Source organism: Hyla sarda, chromosome 6, assembly GCF_029499605.1.
Source record: "Hyla sarda isolate aHylSar1 chromosome 6, aHylSar1.hap1, whole genome shotgun sequence".
In the NCBI taxonomy this organism is placed as follows: domain Eukaryota; kingdom Metazoa; phylum Chordata; class Amphibia; order Anura; family Hylidae; genus Hyla; species Hyla sarda.
In genome coordinates, this window is record NC_079194.1 from 116,514,423 (window position 1) to 116,542,015 (window position 27,593).

General features: G+C 42.1%; 1 protein-coding gene across 5 annotated transcripts in view; it reads right to left on the reverse strand.

Annotated features, from left to right (window-relative positions):
- Positions 1-13,831: 13,831 nt before the first annotated feature.
- The window catches only part of LOC130276014 (solute carrier family 26 member 6-like), a 61,324-nt gene continuing 47,562 nt past the window's right edge, over positions 13,832-27,593 (reverse strand). For all 5 annotated transcript variants that reach the window (XM_056524806.1, XM_056524802.1, XM_056524805.1 and 2 more), the window contains 4 exons: positions 27,300-27,488; positions 22,143-22,197; positions 14,838-14,974; positions 13,832-14,172 (listed from right to left, as the gene is read on the reverse strand). In XM_056524806.1, the coding sequence (XP_056380781.1) occupies positions 14,152-14,172; positions 14,838-14,974; positions 22,143-22,197; positions 27,300-27,488 (402 nt within the window). In that variant the 3' untranslated portion in view covers positions 13,832-14,151. The remainder of the gene's footprint in view (positions 14,173-14,837; positions 14,975-22,142; positions 22,198-27,299; positions 27,489-27,593) is intronic.

Consider the following 27,593-nt stretch of genomic DNA (forward strand, 5'->3'; position numbering starts at 1 on the left):
ACCCACCAATCACCTCCCACCACAAGAGAGGGACACAAGCCCTTCCCCTGAGAGGATTTCTTACACTGAGCTAAATAAAAGAGGTATTTTTATAATAAATATAGGGGATATGTGTATAACAATTAGATGTACATGGTCAGGATTAGGCACTGAGTAACCTATTTTTTTTATATTTTGATTTTTTTTGTGGCATCTTACAGGTACCAGCAAAAGTGAATAAAGCAATATGCTTTAAGATGAATTAATGAATTAAATAAGAGGTAAACTTTTCCATATAATTCAAACATCACTTCCTGCAGGACTAATCTCTTTACTGTTTTTGGATTTTTCATCAGATTGCATGTCATACTGACATATCATATTGTTCAAGTGGGGGAAAAGAAGCCCAGGTGCTTTGTGGTTAACACTATAACACTATTGCCTTGCAGTACTGGGGTCATTGGCTCTTATCCAATCATTGGCTACACCTGTATAGATTTTGAGTGGTTTTCCCCAGGGTAATCCATTTTCTGTAAAGGGGTACTCTGCTTCTGGACATCTTATCTTACCTTTGGATAGGGGAATGGCTAATGGACCCCCACAATCTCCTGCCGGCAACCCAGCGTTGTAAACATTTTTGTTCAGAACGATGGGTTCGGGCGGCCGTGGTCATCATGTCAAAGAACAAGGAAATCCCGGCACTCCAAAAGTAACTTGCTCAAAATCTCTTTGTGTTTATTGAAGCAAAAGTTAGTACAAAGTGCTAACAGCAGCCCACGTTACGGCACACAGGCCTTTCTTAACTTCATAACAAAGAACAGGTAAGACGCTCTTTTTATACATCAGTCTCATGGTTGCAACGTCACCTTTGCCTAGTAACCACCATAAACGTAAACATAAATGATCCTACTTGAAGAAGAAGTATTTCTCAGCGTTGTCAGGAATAAATCATGTCGGTATCTACAGAGACAAAATACACATTCAATGTATTAGCAAATTGTAAAAAATATACATTGAATATAGAAGTCTCGATAATTCATATTCGCAATTTAAACCCCGGGGTCCCAGGGTACCCAATATATGTATCCATTGAGCCTCTTTGTGCACAAGTAATTTCTTGATGTCTCCGCCTCGTCTAGGGGAGAGAACCTCATCTATCATTTGGAATTTAAGTTGCGCTATTAAATGACATTTCTGTTAAAAGTGGAACGGGATAGGGAACAACAGGTTACTGCACCTGATGGTGAATTTGTGCCTATCAATGCGGTCCCCTACACACTGGGTGGTTTCCCCACCGTAAAGGAGACTGCACGGGCACTTTATCACCTAAATGACATTTCTTGAGTGACAGGTAAAACAAACCTTTAATGGGAAAACGTTTGCCTGTATGTGGATGAACTATACAATCACTTGTAATAACATTGCTGCATTGAGCGCAATTCAAACAGGGGTGTGTGACACATTTTCTGGTAATCAAAAACGTCTGTCTACTCTTTAGTACCTACGTCTGCACGAATGAGTTCCGCAAACTCTTATTACAAATCAATGGAGGATTTTTAAATTCCTCTACTTGTGGGTATGATTTCTCCAGAATTCTCCAATGTTCCTTGACAATGCTGTCAACCTTAGGAGATACAGGATGATAGACCTGTACGGGATATTCTTCATTGTAGTGCGTGATCTATCTCCATCTCTTACTTGAGGGGTTAGTGTAGAGGTTAATAACCTTTGGGGATAACCCCTCTCCCGGAATTTGTCTTCTAAATCCCTCAATCTCTCATTCCTTTTTATGGGGTCAGTGACAATCCTACTTACCCTCTGCTTTTGTCAGATGGGGAATGTGCGTTTTAACAGCTGGTGGGTGTGCACTTGAGAAATGTAACAGATTATTTTTGTCCGTAGGTTTACGATAAATATCTGGACACAAACCCCCTCTACCATCCTTCTCTATCATGTTGTCCAAAAAACTGACATTAGTCTGGTCACAAGTTAGTGTAAGTTTCAATTCACTGCATATGGAATTTAAATCTTCAAAGAAGTTCTGAAGCAGCGAATGTGGCCCCTCCCAAATGCAAACAATGTAATCTATAAATATCTTCCATAACTTCACATGTGTGAATAAAGTATGATTAAACACATATTGATCTTCAAAGTGAGACATGTAAGCGTTTGCATAAGGGGGGGGGGGGGGGGGGGGCACGTTCGCTCCCATCGCCGAACCCCTGCATTGCAAGTAATAGCAATCCTCAAAAAGAAAGTAATTCTCTCCCAAAACTATGGCCAACATCTCAAGAAAAGAATTACGTTGGATTTCATTATAGTCACTCTTTTCTAGAAGCCATCTGGTTGCCTCAATGCCCTTGCTATGCTCAATTGAGTTATAAAGGCTGACCACGTCTATAGTGACCAGCCATGTCTGATCAGTTACACCCCCAATAGTGGAGAGTATTTCCCAAAAATCTGAGGTATCTAACAGGAAAGCAGGGGTGGATTTGACTAAAGGTGTAAACTTTTTATAAAACAATAGATAATGGAGACAAAACAGAGTCCATTAATGCAACAATTGGGCATCCCGGTGGGTTTGTTAAGCCTTCATGTATCTTCGGGAGAATATAGAAAACTGGTGTAATAGGATCATTTTTTTTGTAAATATACAGACATCTTTTCATCCATCACCCCCAATTCTCTATATTTTGTCACCGTAGATCTAATCACACTCTCAACATGAAATAGAGGATTCCTATTCAACTTGATATAGGTGTCACTATCAGCTAGCTGCTGCATCACTTCAGATTTATATGCAGTGATGTCCATAACGCCCACTAAGCCCCCTTTATCGTCTGGCTTTATTGTGATACTCCGGTCAGCTGATTGATCCTCCATAGCCTGTCTCTCCATAGCTGATAAATTATTAAAGGGGTACTCCGGCGCTAAGACATCTTTTCCCCTATCCAAAGGATAGGGGATAAGATGCCTGATCGCGGGGGTCCTGCTGCTGTGATCTTGCACGCAGCACCCTGTTACAATCTATCCCCGGAGCATGTTCACTCCGGGTCTGATTACTGGCGATCACGGGGACAGAGCATTGTGACATCACAGCCCCGCCCCTGTGTGATGTCACACTCCGCCCCCTCAATGCAAGCCTATGGGAGGGGGCATGACAGTCGTGGAAGATCACGGGGATCCCCAGCGGCAAGACCCCCGCGATCAGGCATCTTATCCCCTATCCTAAGGTGTCTTAGCGCCGTAGTACCCCTTTAAACACACAGGGGGGGGGGGGGGGACATTTATCAAGGTATTTAGAGCCTTTTTTTTTTGCTTACAAAAGTCGCACATGTGCCTAAGCAATTTTTTGTGCGACTTTTGTGGGTAAGCAAAATGTTACAAACAGCCTTACCTACGCAAATTTCAGTTTTCACTTTGTCAGATATGCATGATATGTGCAAAAGTTGCACTTAGGCAAAAAAAAAAAAGTCACAAACCCCCTTCAAAAAGTCTGCTCCAGGTCTGATCTGGAGTACAAAACTCCCGTACGTGAGCAAAAGTCACCGCCGCTGATCACCTAACCCCCCCCCGCCGCTCATCTCTCCTCCGCCATGGGGGGGGGTAGATGAGCGGCGGCAGCGGAGGGGACATGAGTGGCGACGGCAGCGGGGGAGAGATGGGCGGTGGAGGAGAGATGGGCGGCGGCGGGGAACATATGAGCGGCCGGCTCCCAGAAATATGAAACTATGCTGTATTTTCATATTTTCCGACCTGGGCTGTGATTGGCTGGTCGGTCTCGCAACCCGGCCACCTGCCCGCAACTACCATCAGCCCGCTTGCCATTGCGACTACAATTCCCAGCATGTCCTCACTGTTTGGGCATGCTGGGAGTTGTAGTCTTGTAACAGCTAGCGGGCAGGTTGTAGGTGCGAGCGGGTGGCTGATGAGTGGCTGCTGCCTCCAGCTGTTGCTAAACTACAACTCCCATGAAGGGAGTTGTAGTTTAGAAACAGCGAGACTCCAGCTGTTGCTAAAGTACAAGGCTGTCTGGAAATGATAGGAGTTGTGGTTTAGCAACAGCTGGAGGCTCCCTGTTTGGAAATGCTGGTTTATGGGCATTTTCCCTAAGGGAGGGCACCATAAATGTACTAACCAATTTTCTGTGTTTTTTTCTTCTCATTTCAGATCAGTTTATGCAGAGGACTTATGCAGAATTGTGGACTACTTCGATGACCAGCATTTTTTTTGTTTGAAATTAATAAAATGGTTAACGAGGGCTTGTGGAGGAGTGTTTTTTTGGAATAAAAGTTTTTAGAAAGTGTTTTTTTTTATTTACTTTACATGCTTAGTAGTGGAAGATGTCTTTACTTTACTAAGCCGGGCTTAGCGTTAGCCCCAAAACCAGCTAGTGCTAACCCCCAATTATTACCCAGGTACCCACAGTCACAGGGGTGCCAGAAAGAGCTGGTACCAACAGGCCGGGAGCATCAAAAATGTCACTCCTGGGCCCAGGCGGTAACAGGCTGGCGTTATTTTGGCTGGGGAGGGCCAGTAACAATGGTCCTCGCCCTCCCTGGTAACGTCAGGCTGTTGCTGCTTGGTTGGTATTTGGCTGAGAATAAAAATACGGGGAACCTTATGCATTTTTTTAATTATTATTATTATTTATGCAAAATATGTGTGGGGTTCCCCATATTTTCATTCTCAGCCAGATACCAACTAAGCAGCAACAGCCTGACTTTACCAGGGTGGGCGAGGACCATTATTACTGCCCCTCCCCAGCCTAAATAACACCAGCCTGTTACCGCCTAGGCCCAGGAGTGCCATTTTTGACTCTTCGGGCCTGTTGGTATCGGCTCTCCCCGGCACCCCTGTGGCGGTGGGTACCGGGGTAGTAATTGGGAGTTAGCGCTAGCTGTTTTGGGGGCTAATGCTAAGCCCCGGCTTAGTAATGGATTCCGTCCATAAGACAGCTTCCACTACTAAGCCTGTAAAGTAAATTAAAAAAAATTTAAAAATAACTTTTTAAAAGCTTTTATTCCAAAAAAACACTCCCCCACAAGCCCACGTTAACCATTTTATTAATATAAAAAAAGAGAAAAAAAACAAACAAAAAAAAACGCTGGTCATCGCCGTAGTCTACCGGATCCGAAGAAGTCCTCTGCATACATGAATCTGAAATTATAAGAAAAAAAAATTGGTTAGTACATTTATGGTGCCCTCCCTTAGGCCAAGTTTCCACTGCAGTTTTTGAGCCAATGTCAGAAGTGGATCCATATGGAGGAGAAGTGTAAGTCCTTCCTTTATATGTCCTATTCCTTTTGAATACATTTCTGATTTTGGTTCAAAAAGTGCAGTGGCAGTTTTCCAAAAACTGCCAGAAAAAAAAACCAAGTGGAAACCTAGCCTTAGGGAAAATGCCCATAAACCAGTGTTTCCAAACAGGGAGCCTCTCGTTGTTGCTAAACTACAACCCCCATCATTTCCAGACATACTTTGGCTGTCTGGGAAAGATATAACTTGTAATTTAGCAACAGCTGGAGTCTCGCTGTTTCTCTGTTTTGTTTCGCCATAGATCTTGTGGTGAAATTATTGATGTCATAACAAAGTAAAATTGGTTATGCAAAAAACAAGGCCTTATATGTAAGGTGGAAAATTAGGTGAGGAGAAAAAAAAAAAACTTCAAAAATAAAAAACCCTGTGTCCTAAAGGGGTTAAAATATAGATCACATTTTTTGCAGAAGAGGAGGTGGGGTTACAAAGTGGTGTTCTGGAGTAATTTATTGTTTTTTGCTTGTGTGTGCTAAAAAATAAAAAATAAATGGTATTCAAAAGTGATTTATTGGTTTTTGCTTATGTAAGCCAAATTTATCAACCCCCTGTGATGGTATAATAAATATGTCACACATAAGCTAAACCAAAAGCAAGAAAAAAAATGCCTACAGAACTCGCTTACCAAAGCAACGATGATAAATGTCCCCGACGGTGTTTACCTCTCTCCATTTCTTTTAGCATAAACATCATTTTTGACTGATTTCCAGAATGTTTCGACTGGGTGATGGTATTTGGGGGTTTATAACTGTCTTAAGTTAAAAGTCCTCCAAAGAGAAAACCTGTGTATTCTCTCGGCTCGATTAACTAGCCAGCATAGTCTCTCTCCCTTTCAGTTCTGCAGAGAAATTAGCTTTCAGTCTCACATTACGAAACAGTCTCTCCAAGTCCGTTTCTAGCTGAAAGGTGTTCGAGCTGATGTCACACTACGCCCCCTCCATTCATGTCTATTGGGGGGGGGAGACGACAAGCAACCACAGCTGTTACGCCCTGAAAAATTTTCTGAACACTGGGTTGCCGCCCAGAGATCGCAAGGGTCCCAGCGGCCAGGCCTCCCACGATCAGAAATCTTATCCCCTATCTAAAGATATTCAGTGACAGAGTACCCCTTTAACCACACTGATAACTTTGGAAATGAATGGGAATTCCAGGACTTTTTATTAGGTCTCTAATAATATCTGATTGGTCAGGGTCCGACACTCAGCATCCCCACCGACCAGCTGTTTGCTAGAGTGTCGATGTCCATATGTACAGCCGATAGCTCCTCACATTTTGTCATGGTCCTGCTGGGTTACTGGAGCTCAGCTACTATTCATTTATTGTACAGAGATGTCTGCTTCTGTCTCTTTACAGTATACACAGGAGCCAAAGCTCTGGTAGATAGCTGATCGTCAGGGGTGCCGGGTGTCAGACCCCCACTGATCAGATATTAATAGCCTATCTAGAGGAAAGGCCATCAAATAAAAGTCCTGACAAACCATTTAAACTGTAAAAATCAATGGGGACAGAGGTCCATGTGAGTGATCACAATCTCTATTCGCTACAGTGGAATATAATAGTACTATCTATATATATATAAAACTCAATGGGGGATATTTATCAAAGTTGTCTATGTCCCGCATCAATATAGACCAAACTACAGAGGGTTAGGCTGGTCTATTGTGCACCTAATTTATCAAATGGCGCACGGCTCTTTTGCACAGACTGCATGATCTATGCTTTAGTCTATATTTAAACCTGCTCCAGCATGGTCTGACATTTCGGCGTACTTTCAGCCTATGCGACTTGTCGCTGAAAAGTCGCTTTTGATAAATTCAGCACCAATGCATTTTTCAATGCATTTCAGTCTAAAATAGACTAACATGCATCATGTTCTAAAAATCCTCTAGAGCAAAAGTCGCAGAAAAGTTGCACATATTTAGACTGCGACTTTCTGTGCGACAAATTTAGACAAGAAAAACCAGTCTAAATCCTTTGATAAATCTCCCCCAATGTGTGTGTGTGTGTGTATGTATGTTCCAGCATCACGTCCAAACGGCTAAAGATATTAACATGAAACTTGGCACACATGTTAAATATATGTCAACAACAAACATAGGATAGGTGATTTAACCCTTACTCACCCCCATTTGCCAGGGGCGGGGTTTATGTTTAAAGTCCCATACAAGTCAATGGGAAATATATGTTACTGCATAACTTCCAAACGGCTGGAGATATTTTGATAATACTTGGTCACATGTTACTTATATGTCCACTTAAAATATAGGATAGTTAATTTAACCCTTAACCACCCCCATTTGTGAGGGTCGGGGTTTTTGTTTAAAGCCCCATGAAAATCAATGGGAAATGTATGTTCTCACATAACTTCTGTACGGCTGGAGATATTTCAATACCTGGTGCACATATTACGGGTCGGGATAGGAGGTCGGGATAGGAGGATGGGATTTGAGGATGAGATAGGAGGTCGGGATAGGAGGTCGAGATAGGAGGGCGGCATAGGAGGTCGGGATAGGAAGTCGGGATAGGAGGACGGGATAGGAGGACGGGATAGGAGATCGAGATAGGAGGGCGGGATAGGAGGTCGGGATAGGAGGTCGGGATAGGAGGTCGGGATAGGAGGTCGGGATAGGAGGTCGAGTTAGGCGGTCAGGATATGAGGACGAGATAGGAGGTGGAGATAGGAGGTCGGGATATGAGGACAGGATAGGACGTTGAGATAGGAGGTCGGGATAGGAGGTCGAGTAAGGAGGTCGGGATATGAGGACGGGATAAGAGGACGGGATAGGAGGTGGAGATAGGAGGACGGGATAGGAGGTCGAGATAGGAGGTCGGGATAGGAGGATGGGATAGGAGGTTGCGATAGGAGGTCAAGTTAGGAGGTCAGGATATGAGGAGGGGATAGGAGGACAGGACAGGAGGGCGGAACAGGAGGACGGGACAGAAGGACGGGACAGGAGGTCGGGATATGAGGTTGTTGATTTTCCTCCCCAACAAGGATGAGGAAGGAAAAACTGGGCAACGCCGGGAACTCAGCTAGTCTATATATACAGGTTCTTCTAAAAAAAATTAGCATATTGTGCTAAAGTTCATTATTTTCCATAATGTAATGATAAAAATTAAACTTTCATATATTTTAGATTCATTGCACACCAACTGAAATATTTCAGGTCTTTTATTGTTTTAATACTGATGATTTTGGCATACAGCTCATGAAAACCCAAAATTCCTATCTAAAAAAATTAGCATATTTCATCCGACCAATAAAAGAAAAGTGTTTTTAATACAAAAAAAAGTCAACCTTCAAATAATTATGTTCAGTTTTGCACTCAATACTTGGTAGGGAATCCTTTTGCAGAAATGACTGCTTCAATGTGGTGTGGCATGGAGGCAATCAGCCTGTGGCACTGCTGAGGTGTTATGGAGGCCCAGGATGCTTCGATAGCAGCCTTAAGCTCATCCAAAGTGTTGGGTCTTGCGTCTCTCAACTTTCTCTTCACAATATCCCACAGATTCTCTATGGGTATAACCCTACAACTAGCACCCAATAAGAATCCAGAAATATAAAGTCAAAAAATGAAAATACTTTATTTAGAACAATTCAATATACACAATATGGGACCCACCCAATTAAAACAACCCACCCTTAAAAATGAACCCCACAAAAATAGACAGGGGATAGCTCATCTCTAGACCCTAGCATACATGAAAGAATCACAAAAATATCAAAGTCAAAGAAGGAAATAATGTGGTCATGTGTCATTACCTAAGGTAGTCATACTGGGTCCTGCAAGATCACTATGCCCCCGCCGCCGCCTCAACACGTGTTTCGTATTCTTCCTCAGGAGGTGGGGATTAACACACTTAGTGTCCTTTTTATATCCGCCTGTCCATAATTGGCGCATGCGTCCGGGCCGCCCGGACGCATGCGCCAATAGTTCCGGGAACCGTCACTGAGACGCACATGTCACATCCGGTGACGCGCTATCCCCTTATTGACAGCTCCTCGGAACGCCCAGCGGCGACGGAACCACACACATGCGCACTGACAGGGGGATGTCCTCACAAGGTGAGTGTAGATTGGTGCAAGCGTATCTCCGCTGACCAAACAGTGTCACGGTTGACGCATGCGCCCCGCTATCTCAATCACTCTAGCCTAGATAATAACAGATGACCACATTTTACAATATTTATAACGCCCAATAAACCGCATGGATGAATAATGGATGGGTAATAATACAACTTAGATACGTTAAATATTATCAAGGGCAACCCATACTCCATCCCACTTGTGTTAGCCTAAATACAAAAATCATTACCCAAACAGTAAATACATTGCATAACTATAATTTTAAATTTAAGTTACATAACGGAACACACACATCAGCGTAACATATTGCATATCACATATTTTTAATTACAAGTATCAGGATGAAACACTACATCCATATCTATAATCCTATTGGACATGGACCCCCCCCCTCCCCCCCCCTTTTACCCCTAAGTATTAACCTTCACTATGTGTAAGTGGATATTCTGAAAGTGCATTAACATAAGAATATAATTCAAAATATAATAATAATACTACTAAAACGGTGTAAAGAAGTAGGGGGGGGGGGGGTCCATGTCCAATAGGATTATAGATATGGATGTAGTGTTTCATCCTGATACTTGTAATTAAAAATATGTGATATGCAATATGTTACGCTGATGTGTGTGTTCTGTTATGTGTGTTCCGTTCCGTTATGTAACTTAAATTTAAAATTATAGTTATCGAATGTATTTACTGTTTGGGTAATGATTTTTGTATTTAGGCTAACACAAGTGGGATGGAGTACGGGTTGCCCTTGATAATATTTAACATATCTAAGTTGTATTATTACCCATCCATTACCGAATGTGACGTGTGCGTCTCAGTGACGGTTCCCGGAACTACCGGCGGCGGGCGGCCCGGACGCATGCGCCAATTATGGACAGGCGGATATAAAAAGGACACTAAGTGTGTTAATCCCCACCTCCTGAGGAAGAATACGAAACACGTGTTGAGGCGGCGGCGGGGGCATAGTGATCTTGCAGGACCCAGTATGACTACCTTAGGTAATGACACATGACCACATTATTTCCTTCTTTGACTTTGATATTTTTGTGATTCTTTCATGTATGCTAGGGTCTAGAGATGAGCTATCCCCTGTCTATTTTTGTGGGGTTCATTTTTAAGGGTGGGTTGTTTTAATTGGGTGGGTCCCATATTGTGTATATTGAATTGTTCTAAATAAAGTATTTTCATTTTTTGACTTTATATTTCTGGATTCTTATTGGGTGCTAGTTGTAGGTTTATAGTTAGTTCATTCTAGCATTTATGGACTTTAGTCGGTGTATGGCCGGAATTGTAGGTTTGAGATTCTCTATGGGGTTCAGGTCAGGAGAGTTGGCAGGCCAATTGAGCACAGTAATACCATGGTCAGTAAACCATTTACCAGTGGTTTTGGCACTGTGAGCAGGTGCCAGGTCGTGCTGAAAAATGAAATCTTAATCTCCATAAAGCTTTTCAGCAGATGGAAGCATGAAGTGCTCCAAAATCTCCTGATAGCTAGCTGCATTTACCCTGCCCTTGATAAAACACAGTGGACCAACACCAGCAGCTGACATGGCATGTTAAAAAGTTGCAGCTGACATGTTTCTGGTTCAAAAGTGGCTTGATCTGGGGAATGTGGCACCTATAGCCCATTTCCTGCACACGCCTGTGCACGGTGGCTCTGGATGTTTCTACTCCAGACTCAGTCCACTGCTTCCGCAGGTCCCCCAAGGTCTGGAATCGGTCCTTCTCCACAATCTTCCTCAGGGTCCGGTCACCTCTTCTCGTTGTGGAGCGTTTTCTGCCACATTTTTTCCTTTCCACAGACTTCCCATTGAAGTGCCCTGATACAGCACTCTGGGAACAGCCTATTTGTTCAGAAATTTCTTTCTGTGTCTTACCCTCTTGCTTGAGGGTGTCAATGATGGCCTTCTGGACAGCAGTCAGGTCGGCAGTCTTGCCCATGATTGCGGTTTTGAGTAATGAACCAGGCTGGGAGTTTTTAAAAGCCTCAGGAATCTTTTGCATGTGTTTAGAGTTAATTAGTTGATTCAGATGATTAGGTTAATAGCTCATTTAGAGAACCTTTTCATGATATGCTAATTTTTTGAGATAGGAATTTTGGGTTTTCAAGAGCTGTATGCCAAAATCATCAGTATTTAAACAATAAAAGACATGAAATATTTCAGTTGGTGTGCAATGAATCTAAAATATATGAAACTTAAATTTTTATCATTACATTATGGAAAATAATGAACTTTAGCACAATATGCTAATTTTTTTTTAGAAGAACCTGTATATATAAACTCAATGTGTGTGTGTATGTATGTATGTATGTATGTATGTTCCACAAAAATGTCCAAACGGCTAAAGATATTAACATGAAACTAGGCACACATGTTGGACTGGATAGGAGGTCGGGAAAAGGAGGACGGGATAGGAGGTTGGGATACGAGGTCGGGATAGGAGGACAGGATATGGGGTTGGGATATGACAACAATATATGAGGACGGGATATGAAGTCAAAAGCTTCCTCCTTTGTTTATTTTCCTCCCCAACAAGGATTAGGAAGGAAAAACCTGGCAATGCTGGGTATTAAGCTAGTAAATGAATAAAATGAATTATTTAGGGTCACTGTGGTTCATGTCAATAGTTCAATCTGCTTTTGTAATATGGTGGCACAGTATATGGTGCGGGCCTGTATAGATATTGCAAGATAGTAAAGTTGACGGGTGTTCAGTATACCATGGGGAGTCAACAGCCCTAGGAATTTTTGCAGTGTTCCACTGTTTCAGCCAATTTTTGCCACGGTTGGAGGGGAGAGTACAATATAGCCAACAACCATCAAGGGTGCCCAACAGGCACTATTCCCTCATGGATCCCTCCACCATAAAACTTTACTTTTATTTATTATTAGTAAAATATTTGCAAGGTGGGTTTAAAAGCACATCCACTATCCACTTGATTGTTAAAATGTGTGTACTGCTACATGTAGGATGTAGCAGTACACACAGATTTTAAGTTGCACCACTACCCACAAGTTAAATTAAAGAGCAGAGTGCATGTTGTACTTGCTCATTGGCAATTGTCATTAGTTGGTGCTACTATAAGTGCTAAATATCCGAACCCTAGTAGGACTATTGAAAATAAAGTGTAACTGTGCTGGATCCCTAATAAAAAGGATAATAATCGAGCACATACACAGGGATATAGGGACTGGATAGGTATAGTGGATGTGCTTTTAAACCCACCTTGCACATATTGTACTAATAATAAATAAAAGTTAAGTTCCACTGTTTCAGGACACATACACACACAAATAGTCCTATTGTCAAAGTACAGTATATGAGTTACGTAACCTCAAGTCCCATCATGCCATTGTTTTATGTCATACCACCAAGGGTCCCTCTATCACTGTAAACCTCCTAGCCTCACTATAAAGGGCCAGTCACACTATGGAATTTTCATGCGGAATTCCACTTCAAAACTCCGCTCAGAAATTCTGATGCAGCAGCCACCCAATGTTTTCAATTCATACTACTGGATTTTCGCAGCTAAAATTCCAGATCTAAAACTTTGTTCAAAGAACAAAGAATGAATTTTTCTGCAAAATCCACTTGAAAATGTGCCATCTAGCACCAACTGATACAGACGGAATAGCCGCCTGGAATATCTCCAGACAGGGTGTGAATTCAGTATGTCATTGACTATTAAGGCTTCTTTATTCTGGTTAATTAAAGGGAGTGTTAGAAAAACCATTAGTACGGTGATTCCTGAAGTTACAATAACCACACAACACTACAGACAGTCTGGATCTGTGACTTGTGCGGATGACTGGAAGATTCAAACAATCAAAGTGGGCATTTCACTGGTAGAACCCCTGTCTAGGAGTGCCACCCTAAAGTGTAATTTGGTACTGTACTGCTCTTTACCTAGGACTAGCTACTCCTTTGGACCCTAGGTGACAATGGCTCCATTTTGTATCTCGGGCTCACTGTGCAGGAACCTGAAGAAGCACTTACCCGCTATGTATAAAATTATTTATCGCTTCTAGCAGCTATTTATGACTTTTACATGTAATAACTTTATCAGTTTTACTTAGCTTGTCACTTTTTCATTACTATTTATGTATTTTTTTATTTTAGGTTAAAATTTTGGAGACTATAAACCAAATTACTAGTTTTCCATAGCAGTATGGTATCAAGATGCGGTAGTTTCAACATACAAAGTTCATTCTGGAACTTACTATTGTAACTTGCAGGACCACTGTAGTGTCTATTATTACGATACCAGACATAGACAAGAGGGGCACTGTTTTTCAGTAAAACAAAACTGACCCTATTTTTCAAGCTTGGACATCTACCTTATTTCTACAACACAACTTTTTTTTTTTTTGCCTCTATAGTCCTACTTCTGCTACCAATATCACTTGGCACACATTACATAGCAGACAGGAATATTAGCACAAAACATGTTTTATTACATTTTAAATATAAAATGGTAGCACCAAAATAAAATGGTAGCACCAGTTTAATGCCGATTTAATACATGGTCTCCCATCTGTGCACGAGGGATATGTATTTTCTCCTTATCATTCATCGGTTGCAGCAGTAGATGGTTCCTTTTGTTTGATTCTCAAAGACAGTGAAGTGGCATATCACATAATCCGGCCACTAGGGAAAGCCCTTACTTGGCAGTTTATGCAGCTGTAATGTCCATGTGTTATCCTGAACACCTAGAATCGGGTTATTCATATAAAGAGCGCTGGTAGAAAATCGTTGCTTTCATATCTTTGTAGACCAAGACTGCAATAATAAATAACACATGTGCAGTTAGTGGATTTATGATTGTTTTCTCGTGTAATCATGAATATATAAAAAGCAGAATAAAAAATGTAAGTATAGGATAAGAGAAAAACAGGCGTCCTGCACTCACCGTCAAAATTCTGATCAAACAGCTCCCATCTCGGGCTGGTCGGTCCGGCACGTCAGGCAAAGATAGTGTGGGGCGCTCTGAGCGCCCCACACTATCTTTGCCTGACGTGCCGGACCGACCAGCCCGAGAAGGGAGCTGTTTGATCAGAATTTTGACGGTGAGTGCAGGATGCCTGTTTTTCTCTTATTCTATACTTATATTGACTGGGTCTCCTATCGTCCTAGCACAGCCGTCAGCTGATTTGATCTGGTGTGAGCCCGAATGTTATACTGTCCATCTCGTGGAGCTGGAGTTATACAGGTACCGGTGCCACTTCATTTGCTTCTCTTGTTGAGAATAAAAAATGTAGCTAAAGAGTTAAGGTTGAACACTAGAATACTTACTAGATATTATTGTGCCGAATAATTATTGTCATTTCTATTACTTACATGTAAGTGGAAGAAATTATCTTTTTTTCTTTGCACTTGACATATGAGGCTGTGGTGCTCTTTTTAGTATTTAAAAGAAACAGATGAAAATACATGCAAACACTTACATTTTCTTCTTCCACCAGCTTATTACGATGGATCCTTAAAATATAAGTGACAGCATCATGGATGGAAAAAAATAGCTGATGTTTAGTGATGGTCTTACTGAAGAAATTCCCACATTCCAGTTGTTCTAGAACATTCTCTGTAAAAGATAGACATTAAAAATTCTAAATGTTATTCACCAGAACAGTCCGATTGGTGCTAACAATATTGCTCTGAGGTTCCTTGGGCCCAAAAGTGGACATAATAATGGGGGGGGGGGGGGGGGGGGGGGGCACCCTCCATCTTTATAGAATATGTGCATATACCCTTTTACATGCATCCTAATGCAACATATAATTAAGGAAGGATAAGGCCATAAATGACTAAACTAGAAAAATTCCACTAAGAATTTTCAAATGGAAATTCTGTGCAGATTCCGATTACAGCAGCCTCCTCCGGAATCAGCACTTGGGGTACTCCGCCGGAAAACAATTTTTTTTATATCAACTGGCTCCAGAAAGTTTAACTGATTTGTGAATTACTTCGATTACAAAATCTTAATCCTTCCAGTACCTATCAGCTGCTGTATGCTACAGAGGAAGTTGTATAGTGCCTCTCAGTCTGACACCAGTGCTCTCTGCTGACACCTCTGTCTGTGTCAGGAACTGTCCAGAGTTGGAGTAAATCCCCATAGCAAACCTCTCCTGTTCTGGACAGTTCCTGACACAGACAGAAGAGTCAGCAGAAAGCACTGTGGTCAGACTCAAAAGAACTACTCAACTTCCTCTGAAGCATACAGCAGCTGATAAGTACTTGAAGTGTTGGGATTTTTTTTTAGTAATTTACAAATCTGAATTTCTAACGATGGGAGTGCAGCTCACTTTTAGCACCTATTTTAGTACTGAGGTGCAGCTAATCCACTACCCAAGGGAAAATTAAAGGAGGTTTAATCATAAGTAAGTGGACCTCTAAGTAAAAAAAATATTCGAAAGAATGATATTCAATTTATTTAAAAGTATGGATAAGAGTATGAATAACAATTATAACAATAGGAAACTAAAGACCGCAGGGCACTTGCAGTTTACAAATCTGTTTAACGTTCTGTCACCAGTTGATTTGAAAAAAAATATACAGCAGTGTGTCGTGACTTCACTGGCATATTCCGCTAAAAGGTTAAATATGTTCCACAGCTTTACCTTTCATTGTGCCTGAGCTGCAAAAACGAAAAAAAAAAAAAAAAAACTTTAACTCACGTTCCTTCGTTTCCCCGTTGTGCTGATATCCTGGTCTTCTGGCACTGCTCGGCTCCCTGCTTCTTAGGCTCTGAACGTCACAGTGCAGTCAGCGTATCGGTGGCCACAGCGATGTCCCGCCTCGGCCAGTAATAGGCTGAGAGCAGTGTCATGTAAGGAGCCTGGGCCCCGCCTTCTCCCTGCTGCCCGGGCTCCTTACATGACAGTGCGCTCAGCCTATTACCGGTCGAGGCGGGACATCGCTGCGGCCGGTGATACACTGACTGCAGTGTGTCGTTCCGAGCCTAGAATAGCAGAGCAGCTCTGGAGGAACAGGATGCAGATATCGGCGCAATGGGGGAACATAGGAAGGAGAGTTAAAGTTTTTGTTTGTTTCATTTTTGCAGCCCCGGCACAAGGAAAGGTAAAAGTTATGCGCCGCATTTCTCCTTTAACCACTTAGGGTACTTAAGGACCAAGGGCATACCTGTACCAGAGCCACGTCTGCTTGTGGGACTGTGTGGAAGAACCAGAGAGGCCTCCCTCTAAATTCACTCCAGACACCTATGCCCAAGGGTGAGTCCCGTGCCCTTACACATGAAAACCTGTGGTCAGGTATAAGGCTAAGAGGGATGTCCTTATGCTGACCACAATTCAGCTCACCTGTCCCTGTGCGAGGTACCACAACAACGGTCCTCAAGCCTGATTGTATTCTGGACTACAATCAGTATATGGGGGGAGTTGATCTCTCTGATCAAGTCCTCAAGCCATACATGGCCATGCGGAAAACACGGGTATGGTACAAAAAAGTTGCAGTCTACTTGGTACAGGTTGCCATGTACAACTCTTTTGTACTGTCCCAGTACGCTGGCAACACAGGGACATTCCTCCAGTTCCAACAAAAAGTCCTAAAAGGCCATGATCTTTGGCGACCGGAAAAGAGCAGGCCGGAGTTCCCAAGGAACTGGAAATAAAGGCGCCAGGATCGTCCCAGACCAGCACTTTCCAGGTAAGTGTCACAGGAGGGGGATTCGGAAGGACACCACCGCTCAATGTGACACTTGCACCGATCATCCGGGCCTCTGCATTAAAAACTGCTTCAGGGAGTATCACACTTCCATGAAGTGCTAAATTTTCCCTTTTCATTTCCCATCATTTGACCCCAATGTCCAGAGTACATTCCAAATTTTAACCACTAAATTTCCCAAAAAAAACTCTTCCATCAAAAAAAATAAATAAATAAATAAAAATAAAATGTTAAAAAAAAAAAAAAACTGATAAGACCTCTGAGGGTATTTTTTTCCAAAAATGGGTCATGGATCGCTGAGTCACTATCATCGGGGACTTTTTATGTTGCCTCAAATACGTAGCGCTCTCTCTCCACCTGAGCGGGGTGCGCATTTGAGACAACAGGTTAGGGACGGCCACACACATCACATTCCCAGAATGATGATTCAGAGCATAGGGTTTGGGGTGGGCATATTTTTTAGTTTTGGCTATGCTCTGGGTCATCATTCTGGGAACATAACCTATTTTGTCATTTTAGGGCCTACTGTACCTCACTTTAGTAACTTAGTGTACCCCATGTAACGCTCCTTGAGGGGGGGGGGGGGGCTGCTGTTCTGGCTCCATAGGTAGCTCAGTACAGGCTCAAGGCCCCTGACTGCCCACCCGCAGAGCAGTTTACGTCCAGATATGAGGCATGTCCTTTCTCCAAAGAAATGTATTTACAAATTTACAGTGACATTTTCTCCTATTACCACTTGTGAAAATGTTCTTGCATCATGGGGGCTTCTTAAATGCGACATGCCCCCCAAAAACCATTTCAGCAAAATTTGCTTTCCAAAAGGTAAATGTGACTCATTCTCTTCTGATCATTGTAGTGCACCCGAAGTGCACTTGACATCCACATATGGGGTATTTCCATACTCAGAAGAGATGGGGTTACAAGTTTTGGGGGGCATTTTCTTCTATTACCCCTTGTAAAAATGTAAAATTTGGGGGAAACCAGCATTTTAGTGAAAAAAAAAAAATTCATTTACACATCCAACTTTAACGAAAAGTCATCAAACACCTGTGGGGTGTTAAGGCTCACTGGACCCCTTGTTACGTTCCTTGGGGGGGGGGGGTGGTAGTTTCCAAAACACGTGTTTTTTTTTTGCTGTTCTGGCACCATAGGGGCTTCCTAAATGCGACATGCCCCCCATAAACCATTTCAGAAAAACTCACTCTCCAAAATCCCATTGTCGCTCTTTCCCTTCTGTGCCCGCCGAACACTTTACGTACACATGAGGTACCATATTTATCGGCGTATAACACACACTTTTTAGCCAAAATTTTTTAGCCTAAAGTCTATCTGCGTATTATACGCCCATAAGTCGCTGCAGTTCAATGATTTAAAGCGGGCGCTTTAAATCAATGAACTGCAGCGGCTTTGCAGGTGCAGAGACCTGCCGTCGCTGCCTGCTTCTCTGCCCCTGCCTGTTGCCCCATTGCCGGCGTCGATAGCCAGGGGGAGAGAAGCGGCGCCGGCAATGGGGCAGCGGCGCCGGCAGACAGGGGGAGAGAAGGGGCAGCGGCACCCATTGCCGGCGCCGCTGCCCCGTTGCCTCCCCCATCCCCGGTTGTATAATTACTTGTTGCCGGGGTCGGGTCCGCGCTGCTTCAGGCCTCCGGTGTGCGTCCCCTGCGTCGTTGCTATGCGCTGCGAGACGCAATCACGTCACTCATCATTGCGCCACGCCGTGCAGTGCATAGCAACGGCGCAGGGGACACATACCGGAGGCCTGAAGCAGCGCGGACCCGGCCCCGGCAATAGGTAATTATACAACCGGGGATGGGGGAGGCAACGGGGCATGGATGCCGCTGTCCCTTCTCTCCCCCTGGCTATCGGCACCGCTGCCCCATTGTCGGCGCCACTTCTCTCCCCCTGGCTATCGGCGCCCGCAATGGGGCACCGGCACCGATAGTCAGGGGGAGAGAACGGGCAGCGGCGCCGATAGCCAGCGGGAGAGAAGCGGCGGCAGCAGGGCTCTAGACCCCAGGAAAGGCAGGAGGAGAGAAGCGGGCAGCAACGGCCTCTCTCCCCCTGCCTTTCCTGGGGGCTTCTGCGGGGTCAGAAACAGTGTATCGGGGTATACGCATGCACACACACGCACCCTCATTTTACCAAGGATATTTGGGTAAAAAGCTTTTTTTACCCAAATATCCTTGGTAAAATGAGGGTGCGTGATATAGGCCGGTGCGTGGTATACCCCGATAAATACGGTATTTCCTTACTTGAGAGAAATTGGGTTACAAATTTTTGGGGGGAGTTCTCTCCTTTTGCCCCTTGTAAAAATTCAAAAACTGGGTCTACAAGAACATGTGAGTGTGTAAAAAATTAAGATTTTGAATTTTCTCCTTCACTTTGCTACTATTCCTGTGAAACACAAAGGGTTAACACACTTACTGAATATCATTTTGAATACTTTGAGGGGTGTAGTTTTTCTAATGCGGTAATTTATGGGGTATTTCTAATATGAAGGCCCTTAAAATTCACTTCAAAACTGAACTGGTCCCTGAAAAATTCCGATTTTGCAAATTTTTAGAAAAATTGGAAAATTGCTGCTGAACTTTGAAGCCCTCTGATGTCTTCCAAAAGTAAAAAACATGTCAACTTTATAAATCAAACATAAAGTAGACATATTGTATATGTGAATCAATATATATATATATATATATATATATATATATATAATGTGTATGTCTATTTTCCTTACAAGCATAGAGCTTCAAAGTTAGAAAAATGTAACATTTTCTAATTTTTCATGAAATTTTGGAATTTCTCACCAAAAAATGAAGCAAATATCAGCGAAAATTTATCACTATATTAAAAAGTATAACATGTCACGAAAAAAAAGTAAAAGCATCCTAGAGTTATTAATGCTTAACCCCTTAAGGACCAAGGACGTACCGGTACGTCCTTGGTCCTGCTCTTCTGATATAACGCGGGGTTACACAGTAACCCCGCGTCATATCATGGCGGGCCCGGCGTCATAGTGAAGCCGGGACCCGCCTCTAATAGCGCGCAGCGCCGATCGCGGCGCCGCGCGCTATTAACCCTTTAGCCGCGCGCTCAGAGCTGAGCCGCGCGGCTAAAAGTGAAAGTGAAAGTTCCCGACTAGCTCAGTCGAGCTGTTCGGGATAGCCGCGGCTAATCGCGGCATCCCGAACAGCTGACAGGACAGCGGGAGGGCCCCTTCCTGCCTCCTCGCTCTCCGATCGCCGAATGACTGCTCAGTGCCTGAGATCCAGGCATGAGCAGTCATGCGGCAGAATCGTTGATCACTGGTTTCTTATGAGAAACCAGTGATCAACATAGAAGATCAGTGTGTGCAGTGTTATAGGTCCCTATGGGACCTATAACACTGCAAAAAAAAAGTGAAAAAAAATAAAGTGAATAAAGATCATTTAACTCCTCCCCTATTAAAAGTTTGAATCACCCCCCTTTTCCAATAAAAAAAAAAAAAAAACAGTGTAAATAAAAATAAAAATAAACATATGTGGTATCACCGCGTGCGGAAATGTCCGAATTATAAAAATATATCATTAATTAAACCGCTCGGTCAATGGCGTGCGCGCAAAAAAATTCCAAAGTCCAAAATAGTGCATTTTTGGTCACTTTTTATATCATTTAAAAATGAATAAAAAGTGATCAATAAGTCCTATCAATGCAAAAATGGTACCGTTAAAAACTTCAGATCACGGCGCAAAAAATGAGCCCTCATACCGCCCCATACACGGAAAAATAAAAAAGTTATAGGGGTCAGAAGATGACAATTTTAAACGTATTAATTTTCCTGCATGTAGTTATGATTTTTTCCAGAAGTCCGACAAAATCAAACCTATATAAGTAGGGTATCATTTTAATCGTATGGACCTACAGAATACATATCAGGTGTCATTTTTACCGAAAAATGTACTACGTAGAAACGGAAGCCCCCAAAAGTTACAAAACAGCGTTTATTTTTTTAATTTTGTCGCACAATGATTTTTTTTCCCGCTTCACCATAGATTTTTGGGCAAAATGACTGACGTCAATACAAAGTAGAATTGGTGGCGCAAAAAATAAGCAATCATATGGATTTTTAGGTGTAAATTTGAAAGAGTTATGATTTTTTAAAGGCAAGGAGCAAAAAACGAAAATGCAAAAACGGAAAAACCTCCGGTCCTTAAGGGGTTAAAGTGACAGTGGTCAGATGTGCAAAAAAACGCTCTGGTCCTTAAGGTGAAAATGGGCTTGGTCCTTAAAGGGTACTTATCAGTTGCTGTATACTACAGAGGAGGCTAATTTACTTTTTAATTTCCTTTCTGTCTGACCACAGTGCTCTCTTCTGACACCTCTGTCCATTGCAGGAACTGTCCAGAGTAGAAACAATTCCCCATAGCAAACCTATCCTGCTCTGGACAGTTCCTGCAATGGACAGAGGTATCAGCAGAGAGCACTGTGGTCAGACAGAAAATGTATTAAAAAAGAAAAATACATTTCTCTGTATTATACAGCAACTGATAAGTAGTGAAAGGATTAGGATTTTTTAATAGAAATAATTTACCAATCTGTATAACTTTCTGGCACCACTTTATAAAAAAAAAAAAATATATATATGTTTTCTCCCAGAGTACCCCTTTACGTCTTGAAGGTAACCCAATTCTGCACTGAAAGTTCCGCTACAGAAGTTTCATGGTGTGAACTGAACAGCAGAAATTTATTAAGATCAATAAGGGTCTGCTGCAAGCTAAATCCACAAGGAAATGCCATAGTGTGAGCAGGCCCTAAGGTATTTGATAATCATCACATAACAAGTTGATCCTAGTGGCAGGTGGTTGTCATCAGTCTTCTGGACATTATTGTTGTGTTCATTTTGTTTTTTACTTCTGGTGGGCAAGTCCAACAATTGGCTATTGTGTATTAACAAAATGATGAATAATCCAGATAGCCATCATCCCCAATATCTAATCCAAAATCCCTACCAATTTTTTCAGACTGGGCGGTTTGTTTAGGTCATTGCCAAATTATAAGAAAATTATACTATATAGGAAGACCTTATCACCTACCGTGACATCCAACCAGATAGACAGTCACATCAATTTCTTGAAAATCACGAAATATCTAAGGAAAAAATTAAGAATACTGTTCTAAAATATATAGAAAATAACAATGGTGATAGCACTATGTCTGGAGATTCATCCACATTGGAAGGAATTCCCTGTGTAATCAATTATAAAGTGTATATCTTACATAGCCATGTGTAAGGCTCCGTGTACTGGTACAAAGAGGTAGAATTTGGGGTGCTATACACAGCTCTGTACTTCCTTAGCCAGTGTCAATGATTTAGAGTCTCTGTCATTATAATAATGCATCAGAAAAATTACAATTGTGCTGGCTTAGTCACATTTGAAAAAGGATCTTTGATCAGTTCTGAATAGGTTGAACCTATTAGAAGATATTTTAAGCATTACTGTCATTTGAGAAAGCTTTGGACATGTTGTCCAGACTGGTCAATTGTTTAGATTGCTCCTGATCTCACTCCTGAGACCCACTGTGATCATAAGTTACTCCCCAGCCTACAGGCACAGCGGACCTTTACGCTCCATTGGCATATGTAGTAAAAGGGTCATATTTGATTGACTTCTGGGAAGTAAGGCACACTCAGCAGCACAATTTAACCATCTGTAAATTATGATTGAAGCAGGACTCAGGAGGTAGACCTGATATCTAAAAACATTTGACATGTTTGGTTAACATGCCAAAAGTTTAATCAAATTACAGTGGTGCTTTAAATCTGTATGCACTGAACTCCCCCTACTGGTAGCAGCGGGTAGCCAGAATTTTACCATTTAAAAGAAAGAATTTCATCCATTTTGAGCACTCCAACCTGTAACAGAGCTATAATTATATAGATGACGACAGAAAAGTGTAGACATATGTCCAGTGATATTCATGTATGGTGCACGACTGAAAAAAGCAAACAAGTTTTAACATTCCAGGCACCACAATAGCGAGTTCCAAGAGTGCTCTGCACCAGCTTCACCAGCCATTCCCCTCAGTTGTGAGCAAAGGGGTGTCCAATAGGGGAAATGACCTTTAGAAAGAAAAAAGTGAGAGCAGTGCAGGGCTGTATTTGCCATTAGGCACCTGTTGGCCTGTGCCTTTTGCAGAAGTGTTGAGTGGAGCAGCACTTCAGTGAGGGAAATAAATAGTAAATACATTTGTTGAAGTGCCATGCTGTGGCCCGGAGAGGAAAAAAAAATCTCTTTCCCCCCTTTAGCTGACTCTACATGGGTCAGAACAATTGGAAATTTTTGGAGACAATATAAAAGAGAATCCCAGTCCTCAAATACCTCAACCAAAATGGATGTACAATGGATACTTGTTAAAAAAAACAAAAACGTTTTATTGTAAAATAAAATTATGTCACATATACATATAATTAGTCACAGGGACCACGTGATACAAAGATATCCAATTCAGACATATAATGTTTAAAAAAGGGAAAGGGGACCTGGATATAACCTGCAAAGGAAAAAGAAATAGAAAAAAGTCCCAATGAACTAGTAATCATATAGTCCTGTATTAAAAGAAGGTCCTATGATGGTATAATAGTCTTAGATGTCAGAAAAATAGACGTACTAGATAGTCCAAGTGCAATTGAGTAGCCAGTTCATAATAGGATGCGACCTACATCAATGTAATTCAGAGCATGATCACCAAATATGATGCATACAATTGGTACCACACTTAAGATTTAGATCGATGACACACCGCATCGCTCAGATGTATGCCGACCGTCAGCTCTGCTGGTGTTAGCTGGTCAGCTGCGATGGTTACTGGTACTGTATGCAAGCTACCTCAGTGCAGACAGCGTCCGGTCACACCGATCGCAGCCATTCACAGCCACTGAGGAAGGGGTTAGAACATATTTGTCCACATCCAAAACACTTTTGGCCTTTTATCTGGATGTTTTTTAATCTGCTCTATTTGAACATTGTTCATACAAAACTGCAGAGGATGGACTTTTTTGCTTTTTGATCAATGTCCTGGATTGTGACCATATCACCTTCTGTATAGGATCAACATCTTTATTGAAGTTGGTACACACTGAAGCAAGCTCACATTGTTACATCGATAAGCATTTTGTGACACTAGTGATTCTATTAACATCAGTGTCCTGTAATATCGGTGCCATGCAATACAGGCGCTTTGTACCTCCAGGGCTTCACAATCTCCAGCACTTTACAATCACTAGCCGGGGATCGATCAGCTGACTGGTGACATCAGATGCAGACTCTGCCGAGACTCACCATCCACGCCTTGGGCTGAGGACCGATTGGTGTGACCAAGGAACCATCGCATCTGACCAGCGGAGCTGACGATTGGCATACAGTGTGTCATTGATCTACATCTGCACCTGAAGTGGTGAGCGGTACATAGTACCAACTGTATGTATCATATTTGGTGATCCTGCTCTGTATTACATTGCTGTAGGTCGCATCCTATTATGGCAGGTGAAGACTTCCAAGGGAGGAGTGGGGTTCAACGGCGCTGACCAGGAGCAAGCACATCAGTGTGGTGAAACGCGTTGCATTCTTTTATCCAATAAACCTTATTCCACCTGATGTGCTTGCTCCTGGTCAGCGCCGTTGAACCCCACTCCTCCTCCCTTGGAAGTCTTCACCTGCTATTGTTCGTTTGGTCGGGGAGGCTGCAGACCGGGCTTATTGCTCATTCACGCTGAACATTGTTGTGCGTTAGTCCACACAACCTCCTATGGTAAGAGTTACAAGTTTCATTGATGGATTACCTATAGGTGGTTTTGTGCTATGAGCGCTCTTCCATTTTGTTCTAGCATCTTATGAACTTGCTACTCAATTGCACTTGGACTATCTAGTACATCTATTTTTCTGACATCTAAGACTATTATACCATCATAGGACCTTCTTTTAATACAGGACTATATGTCTTAATTCCCTGGTTGAACTTAATTCCCTGGTTGAACTTGATGGACATATGTCTTTTTTCGACCGTACTAACTATGTAACTATATTACTAGTTCATTGGGACATATTTTCTATTTCTTTTTCCTTTGCAGGTTATATCCAGGTCCCCTTTCCCTTTTTTTTTAAACATTATATGTCTGAATTGAATATCTGTGTATCACATGGGCCCTGTGACTATATTTATATGCAACAATTGTATATTACAATAAAACTTATTTTTACCAAGTATCCATTGTACATCGATTTTGGTTGAGGTATTTGGGGACTGGGATTCTCTTTTATATTGTCTCTAGAATTTTTCTCACACCTGTGAGTACAGGTGTACCCAGTTAACCTCATACAGTCTTTGTTGTTGAGTTGCCCATATTGTTTTTATTATTGCTAATTTTTACCTGCAGATTTACAGCCGCAGCATTCTCACTATTTTGTGGATTTGTACAGTGGTCCCTCAAGTTACAATATTAATTGGTTCTAGGATGACCATTGTATGTTGAAACCATTGTATGTTGAGACCAAAAATAGGAAAACAAGTGAGGATTAAACAAAAATAAGTAGATAACTAATACACATGAAGCAAGTCCTTACATATAAAAGTAAGAAAGATCTGCTGGGAACTGTAAATCACTATCTATGTAGAGGACAGGAGCTTCTTCAGTAACATGGAGCTGCCCTTACCTGGTGTTCAAAGAAGCAGCTAACTGTGGCACAAAACAGAACATGTAATACCTCCCTGTGCTGTAGGCGCTACCAGACAGCCAGTCAGTGCAGGGGTTTTATGAGTGAATGCCCATTCTGATTGGTCAGTTCCTCCAGCCATTGACACGTTTCACAGATCTGGACTGTCTGTAGCATTGTATGCTGAGTGGTTTCAAGTTACAATGGTCCAGAAAAGACCATTGTATGTTGAGGCCATTGTAAGTTGAGGAGTCACTGTTATTGATTTCACCACATCTTGTGTATAGGGGAGATCTATTGTAAATCCGCAACAAAAGCAATTTGTAAAGTCGCCCTAACAAGGTTGTAAATTGACCTGCATGCCTAGGGCAGCTGTAAATACAACCCTTGAGTAGGCCAGCGTACTCACTAATTTTCATTCTAAGGCTGGGTTCACACCACGTTTTTGCAATACAGTTCCCGTATCAGGTTTTTGATAAAATAACGTATTCCTCAAAACCTGACTAAACTGTATCAAAACGTGTGTACAAATTTTTATCTGTATACGGTTAAAAACTGTTTACGGTTTGAAAAATTAATGTCCGGTTGCATCCGTTTTTTAAGAAAAAAAAACGTATACTTTTTAAACTTTTCACTCCATTATGAATAAAGTTTCACTTGTTTGATTGAAATTTCAAGGGAAAAAAAACTGTGCAAAGTCAAAAACCGTATGGTGCAAACTGGATGGAACTGTAGGCACATACGGTTCTGTACGGTTCCCATTGTCTCCCATGTAAAAAAAAAAAACACATATATGGTTTAATACGGTTTTTCACCGGTTTTCTGTCCGGGGGAAAAAAAAAAAAGGTAAAAAACCGTATGCTTTGAAAAACGGAGACAACCGTATACATTATGGTGCATATGGTTTGAATGGGAAGTCTATGGGCACGGTTTTCTGTACGGTTGCATACGTTTTTTTGATGAAAACGTATGCCGAAACCGTATAGCAAAATCGCGGTGTGTACCCACCCTTAGTCCAGTGTTGTACACAATTTTTCCTCACCAGTCTACTGCCTCACTTTAGCAGGCATGATGGCGTCTTCTCATCTTGTGTGCCAGTGTATGCCAATGTTGGTTTCTGGTGTTGTGCCATTCTCTGGGCCTTGTCAGAATGCTGGACCATGTCATTTCCGGGTGATGTGAGCTCAGCATGAACACTAAACTGCATTGTGCTGTGACAAGGTCCAGCATACTTACAAGGTCCAGAGAAATGGCACAACATTTGCTGCTCCCTGGCAACCTTTGCAGAAGATTTTTTCTTTCACGACGCAAGGGCTGCTGACAGTGTCAAACACTACAGTCCTGCTTGCAGCCACATATAACAGAAGAATTCAGGACTTTTGGCAAATATGGTTAGTGGCCGAGAAGCTAAGGGTCCCGTTCGCAACTGCGAGCATTGTGACGCCACTGACAACGAAAAGGAACTCTTACATAGGTTTCATATATGTGAAAGGAAGAAGAACATAGTCATACATCAGACACAAGTCATACATGGCTTACATTCTTCAAGATCTTAATGCTGACTGTATCCACAAAGCTGACAGTGCTGAGATCCAGGATGAGCGAGTGGAAGGGACATTTGTTGGGTTCCACACTGTTTAATGTGGTCTCCTCCAGAACTTCATTGCCTAAAACTTCAATCTGTGATTCCCTGACAACAATGTTGTGTGAATGGATGTATTCAAGCTCCTGTGCATGGGGGAAAAAAAATAAATAAATCATAACCGGATCAAATGAATAAACATTAAAAATAAATAAAATTCATAGCAACCATTCAGTTCAGCTTTTATTTCA